Below are 18,227 nucleotides of genomic sequence, written 5' to 3' on the forward strand. Positions count from 1 at the left end.
ATGGAAAGAGAATTAACAGATGTGACAATTAAGCGGTAATCTTGAATATCATTTTTCTTCATGTGAATGGATTTATAAAAAATCAAAATAGCAACCCATATTCAACTTCACAAGATAAACATTTAGGGAAGTCCTAAAGAAAAATATGGTGATCCTTCTTCCCCTTGTCCCACTCTACCTGAGGTAACCAGTGTTCAAGTATTAATTTCTACATTTCCCTATTCTCATATAGCCCTATCTGGACATACATGGGCTTATCTTTTACTTAATATATTAGGAGTGTAAAACATATAGATTAACTCACATTCAGAAACACTGAGATAAATAATATTTCCTCGGATGGCTGTGCCAAATTTTAAACAACCAGCGTCATTTTGAGGGAAATAATTTTATTAGCTAGTCTACTGACAAAAATAGAAAAAAAACTCACTGTAGGATATATTTTGGACATCAACTTCTAATTCTATCTCTAAATTATATCAAATCCATCGAACTTTCTCTGTCTCCCCATCTTCACCACAGGCCAACCTATCATCATCACTCACTGGGACTATTCCAAGAGCTTTCTCCTCGTATCTATGCCTCATCTCTTCCTAGCAATCCATTCCTACAGAGGAGGCAGCGCCATCTCTTAAAAACCTAAATCAGATGAAGTCACACACGTTTAAAAGCTTCCAACTCTTCTTGTTGATGTGCGAAGAAAATCCAAACTCCTTCCAAAGTTCCAAAAGGTAAAAAGCTTCCAGAGCGCTTCTTCCTGGTCCCTGTCTGAGCCTCCAACCTTATGACTTGGCCATATTCCCCCTGACACCCTGGCTGCTTTTTTTCCCCCCACTTTGGAGCCGCAGGTGAACTTTATTTACTTCTTTGCTGCTTACCCCTCTCAAATATAAATACCCCGAGAGGGAAGATGTTCTCTCCTTTGCTGCCATATTCCTGGCACCAAGAACAGTTATTGGCATATAAAATGTGCTCAATAAATATGTCAAATAAATGTACAAATCAGTCAATTTCAAACAGACTATGTTCTGTGTACTTTCTGATTGAGAGCTCTCTTCCCTCTGTTGAGATAAAAAGAAAAGAACTATTGACTTCATAATTACATGGCCTGGATTTACATCCCAACTCTATCTTTTGCTAGCAAGTAATTGAATTCTTTAGGCCTCAGTTACATGTCGAAAATGTGGAATAATGACCTAGCTTTCAGGTTTGCAAAGATCAAATGAGGTTAATGGATGTAAAGGCATTTTAAAAACTCTAAACTCTAAAATATTACATAAATAAAAAAATAAAATGTTATATGTTATTATTTCAATAAACTGGTACACAAATAAGTAATGAAAATATCAGTAAGTGAATTAAATTGGACATTTAAATTATTTAAATAATATATACATGTCAAATAAGGAAACAGAAGTTTTACCTTTTTATAACTGGATATTCTCTGACATATGTGCTCAATTTTTTCACTGCAAAAGGCACTGAATTTATTATGAAGGTCAGTAGGAATCACTTCATTTAAAGAGTTAAGGCTGGTGCAGTTTTGGACAAAATGATCATCGCTTTTAGCCAGGGCTTCAAGAATCTGTAGTAATACACACACACACACACACACAAGTAAAGAAAACCTTCAAAATTAGCCAAATACAATTTTCACAAGTCTAGAACACAGAGTGACATTCCCCAGCACACTTCTTTTCACCGCCTGGGATTTCTATGTTCAGTAAAACTCTCACCGCGAAGTGACGGACTTGTGTGTTTGCCCCTCGTGTTTTGCCTTCTGCTGGCTCTAAAAGGTTACCTGAGGGAAGTGAGTGGACTTCAAAGACTGCCTGCTGGACAAATCAGTATGCTCTGATGTGGGAACACATTGCCTATATTTTAGTCAGTTACTCAGAACTTTTTTTTCCCCTCAATTTGGTAGTAGAACAACAAAAACTAAGGAAAACCTATAGAATGGCATCCTTACTTTCTACTGGGAGCCCAGTATAGAGAATGCAGACAACAAATGTTTGCTGAAGAAATGAATACATGAGAAGAAATTCTCTTACTAACGTAAAATCAATGTCAGTTGCGGTATCTGAGCACCCAGCTGATAAACACATCAGATAAAAGCGTCCATGTGATATTTTAATTAGTAAATCCTTTTGAACATTTGAATCAATTGTAAGGCAGCATTTGTGTGTGTTTGTGTGTGTACCTACCACTGATCACTGGGAATTTCCAATGAATGGAGAATTATGTGTCATATTTATTATTGTTCAAAGATTGCAAGGGTTGATTGCACCCTTACCTGACATTTTCATAATACTGTACGAGACAATGTATAGATTCTATGTTTATTTGAGCTCCCTCACAGGAAGCTCCAATTCCCTGTCTTGCAGAATGCAGAGTGTGAGTTTTTGGTTTAATCACTACTCTAGAAAGTAGAGCTCAATTTATCATTAGCTGTGTGATCTTGGTTCAATTTCTTAATTTCTTTGATACTCTTTTCTTCAAATATGAAATAGAATTATACAGTTGTCATATATAAAATAATCCATGTAACTTCACAAATTTGAAATAGCTAGAAAATGGATAAAATAATGATAATAACCTGGGTCCAAACTTACATGGATTGCCTTGATAATATAACATATTTGGGCAGAGGTGGCATTTTGAACATACAGATGCTATATCGAAAGATACAGAGTGGTACAATGTCATCAGAATAACGCAATTGTTTTGGAAGCTGACTTTCAGAATATAAAACAAAAAACATAAAATAAGTATTTTTGAAACAGTGCATTTGGATTTCTACATTATTTTCTGCCACTAAAATTTTAAAAAATACATACTATTAATGCTAAATCTATCTCAGCTACACACACACACACACACACACATAATGAAACAAGAAGTGACATGTGAATAAATAAAAGTAGTGAAGCTATATGTCATATTTCTTACTTGTAATACCTGAATCCTCACAAGGTGATATAAAAGCAGATGCAGGGGTGCCTTGGTGGCTCAGTTGGTTAAGCATCCGACTCTTGATTTTGGCTCAGGTCACAATCTGACATTTGTGGGATTGAGCCCCATGTCAGGTTCTGCACTAACCTTAGTATTCATTCTCTCTCTCAAAATAAATAAACATTTAAATAAATAAATACAGATGAAATACTAAAACTCAGACCTGGGGAGTATCCAATAGGAATTTTATTTATTCACCTGGTGAAAGGATCATGAAAAGCAAGCACATGCCCATCTTTCACTAACCACACGTTTTATCCATTTGGATGAAAACTCTCTTACTCCCTATCTTGCTTTAGCCTAAAGACTAAGGGTGATATCCTTCCCAATTAAGAATCACATAAATGTCTGAAGATCTATTCATAAATGGATCACTGAGATTTGTGAAATTATATGAAATAAACATGAGACTTGGAGAATTTGAAATTTCCTATAATACATTTCATGACTTCAAATACTTTTCAGAGGATTATCTACATTTTAAAAAAGCACCACCTGTCATGAAAACCATCTGAAAGGTATTCATGATACTGAATCAACAGATGTAGCAAACTTGCTAAATGTAGAGAAGCCTTTGCCAAATCAACTAACATTTGCCTGGGCAAGAGTCCCATCTAACATAACACTGTACTCCAAAAGAGATCAATAAAAAAAGAAGATTGTATGCATACTGAGTAATGGGGGGAAAACAGAAAAGAAAGTTGAATGAGCTGACAGCTGAAGCATACACAGCTGTTTACGTTTTGGGAAGTGGGGGTGGGGGAGAGTTCCAGTTACTTTATTTAGAACAAAATCCCTTGTTTTCCCAGGATCACTCATACCTTGGCAGTGAGGCTAAAGAAACCTTTGGGCTCAATCATCTTCTCCACCACATTGCACTTTATCCCGGCTGTGCTGTCATACTCATACACAACACCATATTCCAGGTGGACGTTATCCACAGTCAGGCTCACGTGCTCCTTCTTCCCGTCGATGATGGCCATGGTGTTAAACTTGTCAATCACCTCTGGAACAAGGACAGTTTTCATTCAGCAAATTCAGGAAGGGTTTTGTGAGTCTCTTCAAATAATTTGAGTGTCTCTGAATAATGTTTAAAGATTTCTTTAAAGAATGGATAAATCTAATATTGTTGTTAACATTTCTGAAACAAGAGCACTTAAAAAACATATGTTTGAATGATCCAAATCTCACCATTCCAACATGACTAGTCTTTGCACATCCATTTTGATCTATCAACCATATGTATGCCTATTTATACCAATATAAACATTATACATACAATTTTATAATTTTTATTAAAAGCATGCATGACTTAAAGTCAGGGTTCCTAAAACTGCCTCAAACATTGAACGAATACTTGTTCAGAGGAGGAAAAACTACACAAAGCCATATGGAAGAAGCAGAAAGGAGATGCACTAATCATTTATTTCAGCAGACAGGATCCCTGAATTTTCCCAAACACCATCTTCTGCAGATAGCTCATAGAGAAGATTTGTCATTGTCTGCTATAATAACATTTTCATCTGGAATGTCTTCCTACAGGTTTTTGGCCTACGATCAATCCGCTGATATAAAAACACAAAAATCTGAAGCAAGAAACCACTGAGAAACCTAACAACAAATATTAAATTAGCAAAAACAGAATCTTAGTTAGATAAAAACAGTTAAGTCCTAGGATGGTAGAAATAGTAAAAATAGACAAAGGCAGAATAATGGTTTATCTTAAAATAATGGAGTCCCAGAATAGCTAGAAACCAATTATCAGAGCATCTCACCAACCCTTTCACTGTGGCACCAACGACGATGAGCAAAAATCAACTAACTCTAAATGAGGAATAAAGGGCTCAAGATAATGTCCTGAGATTTGTCCTAGTTTAAGTAAATAAGAAAGTTACTGTGTCATAACAATCTTGGTGCTCCAATGTGGTTGAAATATTTCTGATACTGTCCATGATCTGAGTGGTTCCTTCCAGGAGTGGAGGGAACACAGCTTTCCCTAAGTTGACCACCCCCGTATGATCAGTACAGGGGATTATGTAACTATGCTGGTTGGAAGAAACTAACAGTACAATAAAAATGTCCAACGATACCTACCAATAATATAAATGGAAAGATATCATGAAACTTTAAGAGAGGATTCAAAGACTTCTGTGAAAAAAGTGTTGAAACAATAATTCAAGGTATTTGTCAAATGCAAACATAAATTTAATTGTTTCCATCCCTTTACCCTTGGCGAAGAAGCCAATGATTCCAACAATCTGTATCTGGTTTGTTTCACTGAGAGAACAGAAACAATAGGAGTCCTTATCAAAAGATCTTTCTCTTTCTCTAATAATGTTTTCACATTATTAGTTTGCCTCAGTACCATTAATGTTAGAATATAGTAAAAGTTACTTGAATCAAGAAAGCATTTTCAAAGGGACTATAGACCGTCTTTCTAAACTAGGACTTCAAATTTTTGCATGCATACAGATCCCATCTTGTCAAAATGGAGACTGTGATTCAGTAGATGGGTGGGGGTAGGATTCTTCATCTCTCCAGGTGATGCTGCTGCTGCTGGTCTGTGAACCACACTGGATTAGGAAGGTCTACACAACATTTAAACTCAAAACAAGAAAACGCATTTTAACTTGGGTTTGAATCCTTATCCTACCACTTACTGGCTTGGGCAAGTCCCTTAGGCTAAGGGTTAGGTTAAAATAAGGATACGACACTAACACTTTTTTGAGAGTTTCCTTTTTAATGCCTTTATGAGATAATCCATGTAAAACACTTAATAAAGTGCCAAACAAAGTGCAGTAGCTATGACGTGTTAGTGACTAACTATTATTACTTATGTATTTCACATAACATCTATTTGGAGATTATGACTTAAGAAAGTGGCTTGAACATACAAGATTTTCAATAATTAGGACAAGGCACAGGCACATTAAAAAACAATTACTACTGTAAGCAAATGAGGAGTGATGTGGGAAACAAAAGCAAATGAAATATTACACTTCCTTACTGCCTACAGCCTATTGACAAGTCCTTGGAATAGGCAGAGTGACCTTCCTCTGGCTCAGCTGCCTCAATGATGACACTTTGCTAAGGGCAAAGGGAATCTTAGACTGACCCCCCCACAGGATCCTGGAAGTCTACTTTAACATATAAAATTCCTTTGAGAAGGAACATACTTAAAGATCATAAAAGCCATTTATGAAAAGCCCACAGCTAACATCATCCTCAATGGGGAAAAACTGAGAGCTTTTTCCCTGAGATCAGGAACACGACAGGGATGCCCACTCTCACCGCTGTTGTTTAATATAGTGTTGGAAGTTCTAGCATCAGCAGACAACAAAAGGAAATCAAAGGCATCAAAATTGGCAAAGATGAAGTCAAGCTTTCGCTTTTTGCAGATGACATGATATTATACACGGAAAATCTGACAGACTCCACCAAAAGTCTGCTAGAACTGATACATGAATTTAGCAAAGTTGTAGGATACAAAATCAATATACAGAAATCAGTTGCATTCTTATACACTAATAATGAAGCAACAGAAAGACAAATAAAGAAACTGATCCCATGCACAATTGCACCAAGAAGCATAAAATACCTAGGAATAAATCTAACCAAAGATGTAAAAGATCTGTATGCTGAAAACTGTAGAAAGCTTATGAAGGAAATTGAAGAAGATATAAAGAAATGGAAAAACATTCTGTGCTCACGGACCGGAAGAATAAATACTGTCAAAATGTCAATACTACCCAAAGCTATCTACACATTCAATGCAATCCCAATCAAAATTGCACAAGCATTCTTCTCGAAACTAGAACAAGCAATCCTAAAATTCATATGGAACCACAAAAGGCCCCAAATAGCCAAAGTAATTTTGAAGAAGACCAAAGCAGGAGGCATCACAATCCCAGACTTTAGCCTCTACTACAAAGCTGTAATCATCAAAACAGCATGGTATTGGCACAAAAACAGACACATTGACCAATGGAATAGAATAGAAACCCCAGAACTAGACCCACAAACGTATGGCCAACTCATCTTTGACAAAGCAGGAAAGGACATCCAATGGAAAAAAGACAGTCTCTTTAACAAATGGTGCTGGGAGAACTGGACAGCAACATGCAGAAGGTTGAAACTAGACCACTTTCTCACACCATTCACAAAAATAAACTCAAAATGGATAAAGGACCTGAATGTGAGACAGGAAAGCATCAAAACCCTAGAGAAGAAAGCAGGAAAAGACCTCTCTGACCTCAGCTGTAGCAATTTCTTACTTGACACATCCCCAAAGGCAAGGGAATTAAAAGCAAAAATGAACTACTCGGACCTTATGAAGGTAAAAAGCTTCTGCACAGCAAAAGAAACAACCAACAAAACTAAAAGGCAACCAACAGAATGGGAAAACACATTTGCAAATGACATATCAGACAAAGGGCTAGTATCCAAAATCTATAAAGAGCTCACCAAATTCCACACCCGAAAAACAAATAACCCAGTGAAGAAATGGGCAGAAAACATGAATAGACACTTCTCTAAAGAGGACATCCGGATGGCCAACAGGCACATGAAAAGATGCTCAACGTCGCTCCTCATCAAGGAAATACAAATCAAAACCACACTCAGATATCACCTCACGCCAGTCAGAGTGGCCAAAATGAACAAATCAGGAGACTATAGATGCTGGAGAGGATGTGGAGAAACGGGAACCCTCTTGCACTGTTGGTGGGAATGCACATTGGTGCAGCCACTCTGGAAAACAGTGTGGAGGTTCCTCAAAAAATTAAAAATAGACCTACCCTAAGACCCAGCAATAGCACTGCTAGGAACTGACTCAAGGGATACAGGAGTACTGATGCATAGGGGCACTTGTACCCCAATGTTTATAGCAGCACTCTCAACAATAGCCAAATTATGGAAAGAGCCTAAATGTCCATCAACTGATGAATGGATAAAGAAATTGTGGTTTATATACCCAATGGAATACTACATGGCAATGAGAAAGCATCAAATATAGCCTTGTGTAGCAACATGGATGGAACTGGAGAGTGTGATGCTAAGTGAAATAAGCCATACAGAGAAAGACAGATACCATATGTTTTCACTCTTATGTGGATCCTGAGAAACTTAACAGAAACCCATGGGGGAGGGGAAGGGGGAAAAAAAAAGGAGGTTAGAGTGGGAGAGAGCCAAAGCATAAGAGACTGTTAAAAACTGAGAACAAACTGAGGGTTGATGGGGGGTGGGAGGGAGGGGAGGATGGGTGATGGGTATTGAAGAGGGCACCTTTTGGGATGAGCACTGGGTGTTGTATGGAAACCAATTTGACAATAAATTTCATATATTGAAAAAAATAAATGAATAAATAAATAAGCTAAATAAATAAATAAATAAATAAATAAATAAATAAATAAATTGCTTTGGAAGCTTCTTTTATCTTTACACCCCCCCCCCCTCTGCCCAAGATACAGGTTAGCAATCATACTCCAAGCTTATGGCCCCACTGATATACGCCCGAAGGGTCTCATGACTGAATTTTTCCTGAATGGTAAATAAATGACCTTTTCCTAACAGCAGCTAGCCCCTCAAGGTCCTGGAAACCATGTTTCCAAAATATCTGAGAGATGTAAGCTATCCCTAAGCCCTTCCCAAACTGAAGGTATATATAATCACTCTTCACAGTCCCAGTGCAGCTCTTTCTGTTCATGGGTCCTGTCTCCATGCTTTAGTAAAACCACCTTTTTGCACTGAAGACGTCTCAAGAATTCTCTCTTGGCCATCAGTAGCAAATCCCAACACTTTAAACCATTATCAAGGAGGAAAAGAAGGAACCCACCTTCTACTTTGCAGTCAAATGCATCCCCTACTTCATCTCCTGGGGGTTTAGAGTTAGCCTTTTGAAGGTCTTCTTGAGCACTCTCAATGCTATTATAAACCCATTGTATGGAGTCTTGCTGGAATGAGGAGGGGAAATGAAACCTTAGAAATATTAGTGCTTCTTAAAATGTATATCCATTTCATAAACCTGCTTTAGGAGGATTGACAATCTAACTTATTCTTCTAGTTTTTTTAAAGATAACCAAATTTAAAAGAGACAGAAAATCAACATAAGAGACTAATAAAAAGTCAATGGCAATTATATTGCTTAACAAACTAATTTTTTAGGATTGAAATTTTATCTTCCAAAGATTTTTCTGAGTTTTGTTTCAATTTATTTATTTTGCGAGAGGGAGCATGCAAGCAAGCGTGGGAGGGGCAGAGAGAGAGAGCAAGAGAATCCCAAGCAGGCTCCGTGCTGTCAGGGTGCAGGCTGACTCAAGACTTGAACCCACGAACTGTGAGACCATGACCTGAGCCAAAATCAAGAGCTGGATGCTCAACTGACTGAGCCAAGCAAGAATCCCTTCCAAAGATGTTTGTAAATAAGATGTATTTCCCAAGTGTCTTACTTAAAATGCCTCAAGTATATCTTAAAGTAAAATTTAAATTCCATTTTTAAATAAATAAATGTTAGATGGACAGTTTTCTGAAGAATGAATCATTTATCAGGATATAAACCATTTAAATGCTCTCCTACCACCTATATTTTGATCCAATTAATGTTTTTTTGAATCAAACCAATAAGAAAGTTGAAAGAACATCTTTCACTTCATTGCGTTCCCAAGTGATGTAACTATATTTTTACCCTTCCATATCATAACTCATCCTATTTTTAATTAAAATAGCAGTTGCAGTCTTATCTAGATAAATGAGAGAGAGGAAATGGCTACCAAGTAAATGCTTTCAGCTTTCCATCACTTGAAAGTTTACTCCTTTCTTAGGTAAGATGATAAATTGAATTGCAGTACTGAAGTGCACTACAATTTCCATTCTCCATTTTTGCATGTATTAACTTCACAACTGTGTTTAATTATTATATTGCTATACACCGTTACAATGCTAGTTAACATTTGATCAGTCAAATACATCTTGGTAGCCTGTTGTGGTCCCTAAGGAACCACACACTCTGGTATCCACACCTTGGTGTAGCTCCTTCCCACACTGACCTGAGGCTTGGTCATGGGATCTGATTTTTCCAAGCATGATGTAAATACAGTTGATCGCTTATAATATCCCCTCTTGAAATCCAGACGCCATGCAGGAAGGACAATCTGCTAGACTGGAAAAGGGGGCCATGTGGAGGAGCTCTGGAGTGGAAGGCCATGAGGAGGGGAGGTGCAGAGCCCAGCTGTTCCATGCAAAACTTTGCTATATCAGTGCCTTCACAGGAGCCAACACTCAGTCACCCCGCAGAATCAAGAGAAATAATCAATCACTGTTGTTTTAAGCCAATAAGTTTTGGAACAGCCTGTTTTGTGGCAATGGATATGGGATACAGCATGTTACTCACTGAGTGAATTTTTCTGTTTATTGCTTTTCTTAATCATGTTACTAACCAACTTCTCTCTAGGAAGACTGTCAAGGAAAATGAAAAGGAATGAAACTCAAATCAGTTTGGCTACTTGTTAAAATTCTGATTGAAGGGGAAAGATTTGATAATTTCAGAAGTGTCTTTTTAAAAAAATTCATTCAATGATATAGTTCAATAAATATTTGTTAATATTGCCAACCAGAATAACCTATGAATCTATGCGTGAATTCCAATTTGCTACGCTAGTTTGACCTTATTAACAAGCAAAATTGAGGAGCTCAGTTTCTTGTAGGTTCAGTATTTTATAGGCTGTCAGTCCTGGCCTATGAGAAAATAACCATTGCTCTTTCTGGTTTGGACAAGTCATATTCTCAAATCTGGAAGAGTACCTGACTGCGTATGGCAGAAAAAATACAAAGCCTCTCCTCTAAAGTTGCTTTTGCATTTAGTTGATTAATTTGAGAGAATTTTCTCTTATAGCCCAATATTCACTTGTACCTCATGGGATAAGCTTTGCTTATAAATTTGGATTCTAATTGTATTTTTCTACGGCACTTGAAATTTAATCAGAGGATAGTGGTTAGAATTTTAAGCAATGACAAGTACATTTTGGTATTTTCTTTAAAGAGCTAAATCCAGTAACTTAAATAAATATATACAAAACTCAATCACAGACCCTAAAAAAACCTTCACAGACACACAAGGACCATTACATATTCTAAAGTAATAGCAAGGGTCAAAAAAACAAATCAAACCTTTGGATTTCAATGTGATAAACATTTAGGTATCTGAAAACTCATATCACAATGCAAATGAAAACACCCCAGAGCACTTGTTAAACAGGTGATAATACTGAAACAATAAAATGCAATCATTTAAGCAGAATTGATCATGATTAATTATGCAGATAAAACAATCATCATGAGATTTACAATGATGTGCTAAAATGTGAACCTAAAAGTAGAAACCATCTTGTGTCCTTCCCTGGGCTTTCTCTGCAAGTTTGCAGCGAGACCCAGATAAGCCAAGGGCAGCTTACCTTCACCGGTCTCCTGTATTTCCTGCAGGCTGTGACATGTGCAATGACACTGGCATGTGTCTCCTTGCTGACATTGATACCATTTACTTTGATAATACACTGTCCAGGGTGAAGACCAGCAGCTGCAGCCACAGTCCCTTCAAATAAAAATGAGAAAATGGCCAAAAAAATAACTTTAGGAATGAGATTCATTTTTATCACATATACAATATGGAAAGCCATTTTAAAACATAATAAGAGATCTAGCTAGTATGTTCTTGATAAACTTGGTTCTGATAGTAATGCCTTCTCAAAATTTTTCTACTTTTAATCTGGCCATTCAAACAGTGACTAACAGAATATTCTCTCATACCCCTGAGAATTAGTTTGAAGGAATACTTTAGATATTTTTTCACATTTTTTTAAGTTTACTTATTTATTTGAGAGGACAGAAACAGCATGAATGGGGGAAGGGCAGAGAGAGAGGGAGAGATAATCCCAAGCAGGCTCCGTGCTGCCAACGCAGAGCCCGATGCTCAAACTCATGAAACCGAGAGATCATGGCCAGAGCTGAAAGCAAGAGTTGGAAGCTTAACCAACTGAACCACCCAGACACCCCTGAAGGGATATTTTAAAGTGACCTTTACAATGCTAATCAGTTATTTTCCCTTTCAAATGTCTCATCAGTCTTAATATTCTACATATACAAATATAAAAGCAAAATGAGAAAGCCAGAAATGTATGCCCTATTTACCTTTCTTTATAAAAATCTCTAAATATTAGAAAAGTATTCACTTTCATTTATTTTTCTCAGTAACATTTATTGCAAGGACATTTTTGAAATTTGTAATAGTTTATAAATTTCAGTCTTATTTCTTTTTATTTTTTTTAATTCAACTATAATTAACACATAGCATTATATTGGTTTCAGGTGCAAAATATAATTATTCATCAATTCTATATTCACTTTCATTTTTAAAAATGCGAACAGTTAAAAGAAATTCTTTTAAAAAATCAGTCAATTAGCAACTACCATTGACTGGCTCTGCTAAGTAAAATAAGCATTCAGGATATCTACAAAGGGTCAAGGAACCACAGAATTTGTGGAGAATAAAATTAATCAGGTAACATCAACTGTCCATTTATTTGCATAGATATAGACTTAAATATGGAAGTGGCATATTGCTCCAGTGAGTTAAAATTTTCAGAAACTTTCATTTATTATTATATGATGTTCTGAGCTGATCAACACTTATGCAGCACCATTAATAAATACAATGAATATAATTAATACAAATGATTACAAAATTTATGTTAGAAGAGCCTCTCTTTATAAGCAATTTCTCCCATGAAGGAATTATTAAACATTTCAGAGAACATAATTTATATTCAAGAAGACAGTATGTATTTTTCTTCTCATTAACATTCACTCCCAGAAATACTAAGTGGTTTTTCTGGATTAAAGTAGGTCTTGGAGGGAAAAGAGACACTCCCCATTGAGAAAATAGCCTAAAAAAAGGCACCGAGTCGAGAAACAACCTGGACATTTGGGAGCATGTGAGCAGTTGGTATGAGCTTAAAATGGGAGTGTGGGTGAAGACTCTGGAGAGTGAAGAGGAGCCAGGTTTCGAAGTGTCTGCACGCTTTATGTGAACACCTAACAGCCTCAACCTTACTATCTATGCACGAGGAAAAGCATTTGAGAATTTTAAGCAGAGAAGTGACATGACCCCCAGAACCGAGGACGAATCATTGGAACTTAAGTCAAAAATCAAAATCACAACAAGCATCTACTGCAATGTTCCAGGCTAGAACTAAAGTAGCATTGGTTACAAAAGGGGAGAATGAGATCACGTATTTGATGTCTCATGATGGAGTTCATGAAGAGGCTACAGTCCCCAGGATCACTCCTCTGCTTTTGGACTCAGTGCTGAGTAAATAGAGTCATTTCAATAAAGAGAATACAGAAGGCAAAGCAAGTTCAGAGAATAGATGGAAAGTTCGCTTGGAAATAATACTGAGTTGTAAGGTGCCAGAGGGGCATTTAGGCAAGAGTTTTAATCAATAATTAAATCTAGGGGTGCCTGGGTAGCTCAGTTGTTTAAGCATCTGGCTTCGGCTCAGGTCATGATCTCACCACCCCTGAGTTCGAGCCGGGTGTCAGACTCTGTGCTGACAGCTCAGAGTCCGGAGCCTGCTGTCTGATTCTGTGTCTTCCCCTTTTTCTGCTCCTCCCCTACTCGCGCTCTGTGTCTCTCTCTCTCTCAAAAATAAATAAACATTAAAAAGTAAGTAAGTAAAGAAATAAAGAAAGAAAGAAATCTAGACTATGGAACTCAGGAAAGAGATCTAAGCTGGAGATAGAGACTTAAAAATCTCCAGGAACAGGATCAATAAGATTTCTTACAGAGAACAAGAAGGTAGAGAAGAAAAGAGGGAGCCAACATTTAAGCGGTTGACAGATGAAGGGAGCTGGCAGAGGAGAAAAATCTGACAAGTGCCAACTTAGAAATCAGGAGATGAACATTTTCAGCAAACAGGAGTAGTCAGTTTAAACAAATGCCACAGAAAAGCTCAATTAATATGAAGGTTATCAATGTCTACCGTACGTTCCAGTCAAGTCCATGATAACTCTATAAGACAGACTTTGGAGACATGGGTGGAAGATGAGGAGAGATGTCTACAGCAATGGGCTAAAACTAAAATAGGAAGTGAAGAAGCACAGCTGAAAACACAGACTAGCATTTCAGGAAGTTAGGTCATGACAAAATAGAAGTTATTAGAGCATTATTCTAGGGCTGAGCTTATCAACCTTGGGTGTGCATACAAATCATCTGAGGGTATTGTTAAAATGTAGATTCTGACTCAGTATGTCCTGCGTGGGTCCTAAGATTCCACATTTCTTTTTTTCTTTTTTAAAGTTTATTTATTTATTTTGACAGAGAGAGAGGGGGGAAGGTGAGGCAGAGAGAGAGGGAGAGAAAGAATCCCAAGCAGCCACACTGCCAGTGTGGAGCCCGACACAGGGCTCGAACCCACGGATTGTGAGATCATGATCAAAACCAAAACCAAGAGTTGGATACTCAATTGGTGCCCAGATTTTTAAGAGTTTTTTTTAAATATTGTTTTAGGAACATATTACCATTGAGCTAATCAAGTAAAAATATGATTGAGAAACTTCATAACAACATGAGCATGCACGTTCTGAATATATTTTTGTTTAGCAAGCAATATCCATATATTCTAAAAAGCTGTTTTTACAGGATGGGTTTCTCACCTCTTCCTACTGCATGTACAACCGATGGGCCATATCCTCGGATCTGGAATCCAAGTCCCTCAGCTGAATCTGGGATCTTCACTGTCCTAAAATCAATCAGAAAACAAGGTGAGAAGACTTTAACATGCCACACAATTGGTTAAAACACTAGTGTCCATTCCTTTATTCATTCTTTCAATAAATATGTATTGAAGGTCTACTGTGTAAAAGACACTGACTGGGCTAGAAACCAGGAGACAAAAAGGGTGCATGCTCTCACAAAGGCACACAGCAGCCAAGCACGAAAGACTTCCTCAACTGAGCACAGTCATTTGCATGGTACGTGGTGAATAAGGAACAGGCTCTGGGGTCAGACAAAACTAGCTCTAAATCCTCATTTAAGTCACTAGATAGTTGAATAACTTGCATGAACGCCTTCACTTCTCTGAGCCTGAGTTTCCACAAAAAGATGATGGTAAAACTTACTTTGCAGGGTGTCAGTGGAGATTAAAAGAGAAATCTTTGTTAACTGCCCTGCACCATGCTATGAACTAGTAGTCACTTCAATAAAATGGAAGCTTCTCTCCTTAGTTTACTGTTATAAAGAAGACAGTGCACTGTGACACTTCTTTGTTAAAAGTAATAAAAGAAACACAGAATTAATACATTTCTACCCGTTGGGAACTTCATCAAAGAACAACAACAAAAAGCTAGTTAAAAAGATGTGTCAAACATTACACTAAAATAATTTAAGAATGTGATTAACTTTAGCATTTACTCAGTGAAATTTTGAAAGAAGAGTACATCAAAAGGAGAACCTGAATAACAAAAGAAATATTTTCAACGAATCCCCACGGAAAAGAAGATGAAGGAAAGGAGAAGAGGAGTAAACTGTTAGGACAACCAGTGAGGGATATCCAGTTTGGTACTAAGAAGTGAGCTACTCCACAGAAGGAAGCCAGAGATCAGAGAGCAACAATGAAAAGCAGAGAACATGAGATAAGGCAGAACATCATAACAATAAAAATGAGTATCGTAAATTGCAGTCCAGAGCAAAGACAAATGAATACAATGCAATAAATTTTGATGGATAGCCCTTATGCCCAAGAAATAAAATTGTTTCCAAAAGATGATGAATTAATCATGCAATAAATGTCGGCAGCCCTTCAAGGGCACGTTAGACATAGTCTGAAGTTACATACAGTGGAACTTACTGAAAGCTTATAAAATAGCCACTGGAGCACTTTGGGCAACACTGCGCCTAGAACACTTGAGAAAGCCACAAATGTACAGCATTTACACCTCATGGCAGAGCCTGGTACTGCTATCTGAAATATAACCTAGGCAGGCACACCAGCATCGGTGATAGAAATATGAACTGTCTATTCTAGGAAAACTTGAAAGTATTATTATGAATTAGATTATATACTAAGAAGTGATCTGTGCATTGCTGGAGTATAGGTCAAAGAACTGATTTGTCCTTTATCCTTAATTATATACTTTTTGGTGTAAAAGGCTCTATGCACTTCCCTTGAATAGCACTTTGTTACTAGTATCTTTCAAGAAAAAAAAAAGACACATGAAAATGGAAGATAACTAAGGAAAAGAAAAAGGAATAAATACATTTTCTAAGCGTGAAGCAAAAACATAGAAGTAGCCCATGCTTCTATATATTATGAATAAGATTTCACTTTTGCTGAAATGACCTAGAGCTTTCAGGCCATGGTGAGTTATTATTGCTTTTGGATTGTGAGGAATTCATAACAGTCTCTCAGTTCTTTCTGAGTAAGGTCTTCTATCCTTCTAATATTACTAGGGAAGGTTGACTCTAATCTTCAAGATTATTATATATTTCTTTAAAACTTTTGTACAAAACACTATGAAATGCATTTTGGTCTTATTCTGGGACTCTCTTCATAAAATGATCTTTGGAAAATACGCTTCCCTGCTGTGACCACTATATTGTCTATTAAAGGAAGAATTAAATTCATACAAATGGAACATTCTGTTTCTTGGAGGAAGTAAGTGCACTAAATAATCTGCTACAAAGCTTTTTGAAAAACCCTTTGATGCTATCAAGTGTAAAATACAGCTAGATTCAAAGCAAGACTTCATTTGTATTTACCTCTCATATTTTTGCCTTTTCTACCCCCAGACTGGAGACTACATCAAGTATAAGTAGCTATTGTAAGAAAATATGACAGAATGATTTATAGGAATCTTATATTAGCATAAAGACATAAAGGAAAAGCTATCGATTTCAAGCAAATTAAAAGTAAAAGATAAAAGATGAATATTCTTAAAATAGTTTTGAAACAAAATATAAGATAGGCTCCTGATGTAATAAATAAGCAGTGAAAAAAAATGAAATGAGAGAATAGGTAAGCATCACAGATAACATCACTGGAGTACACACTATGTGCTGAACAGATAACTAAGTTCTTTATTAACCTAAATTTATTTAATGTTCTTAGCATCTTCATGACATAGATACTCTTCTCATCTCCATTTTTTTAATGGATGGATGGGGGTGTTGAAGCAACACAATAAGCAAGCAAGTTGTGGAAGAGAAGCTTGAACCTGGACCAGAAATACTGGGTTCCAGATACTGTATGACAAACACTGAAGGAAGAAGTCAGAGGACACAGGTTCCAATGCTGCTCATCTAGTGGCTAGTACTGGGAGTGACGATTTGCCCCTATCTACTTAGTCTGAAAGTTGAGGGCTTCTGAAGTGATCTGACTGCTGAAATGTCTAGGACCAGTGAATCAGTAGTTGCAGGGTTAAATCAGGGGGTAGTAGGGCCATGGGGAGGACCTTTATGTTTTCTAATGACTGTTTTGGACTATTACTCCGTTATACCCTTCTAGTCTGCCCTTTTCCTTTTAAGCGACCTCAAAGTGTCCAGAGGTAAGCAACTAGGTGAGCCTTATCCCAGACAGGGTTGGATAAAGGGGGAGTAATAGATCAAAATTAGGTTTAGAGAGAAGACATTGTTATGGTTATTCTCTGCCCTCCAGCCCAAAGTCTTCCTAAATTAGTAATTTTAATGAGTCATCTCACTCTTTCCTTGGTAAGTTTTAGCAGCAACCTGGCTGACTTAATGCTACAGAATCTAGCTCATTGCATCACATTTCAACTCCTAAGATAAAGAGTGCTGCCAGCTATTGCTGAATATATATATATTAAGGCAGGGAAGAATACTATACTACACATACTAAGAATATTTTCTTAAGCAGTTAAAATAAACCTTTTGTTTTTAAAGTGGTAATCTTCATTCACCTGAAAATTAATGAAGTTGTTTATCACTATTAACGAATGATATAATTACATTTTAAACAGTAATTTTGATATAATCATAGTACTTTAAATAGACATGATGCTTAGACCTTGATATGCATTATATTGATTAATTACTTGGTTAAACAAATCATGGAAATGTGACACGGGAACACTAGACCAGAAGTGATTTGTAGAAGAAAAGCCAACATCTTCCAACAATATACATAATACCCTATTAATTTTAAAAACAG

The 18,227-nt window shown here is 36.8% G+C and overlaps 1 protein-coding gene across 3 annotated transcripts in view; it reads right to left on the reverse strand.

Moving 5' to 3' along the window:
• Positions 1 to 18,227, reverse strand: part of PREX2 (phosphatidylinositol-3,4,5-trisphosphate dependent Rac exchange factor 2) — a 292,500-nt gene that overhangs the window by 129,549 nt on the left and 144,724 nt on the right. For all 3 annotated transcript variants that reach the window (XM_049633306.1, XM_049633307.1, XM_049633308.1), the window contains 5 exons: positions 14,716 to 14,801; positions 11,460 to 11,596; positions 8,846 to 8,963; positions 3,834 to 4,018; positions 1,424 to 1,585 (listed from right to left, as the gene is read on the reverse strand). In XM_049633306.1, coding sequence (XP_049489263.1) covers positions 1,424 to 1,585; positions 3,834 to 4,018; positions 8,846 to 8,963; positions 11,460 to 11,596; positions 14,716 to 14,801 — 688 coding nt within the window. The remainder of the gene's footprint in view (positions 1 to 1,423; positions 1,586 to 3,833; positions 4,019 to 8,845; positions 8,964 to 11,459; positions 11,597 to 14,715; positions 14,802 to 18,227) is intronic.

The sequence above is a fragment of the Panthera uncia genome, chromosome F2 (assembly GCF_023721935.1).
Source record: "Panthera uncia isolate 11264 chromosome F2, Puncia_PCG_1.0, whole genome shotgun sequence".
Classification (NCBI taxonomy): Eukaryota; Metazoa; Chordata; class Mammalia; order Carnivora; family Felidae; genus Panthera; species Panthera uncia.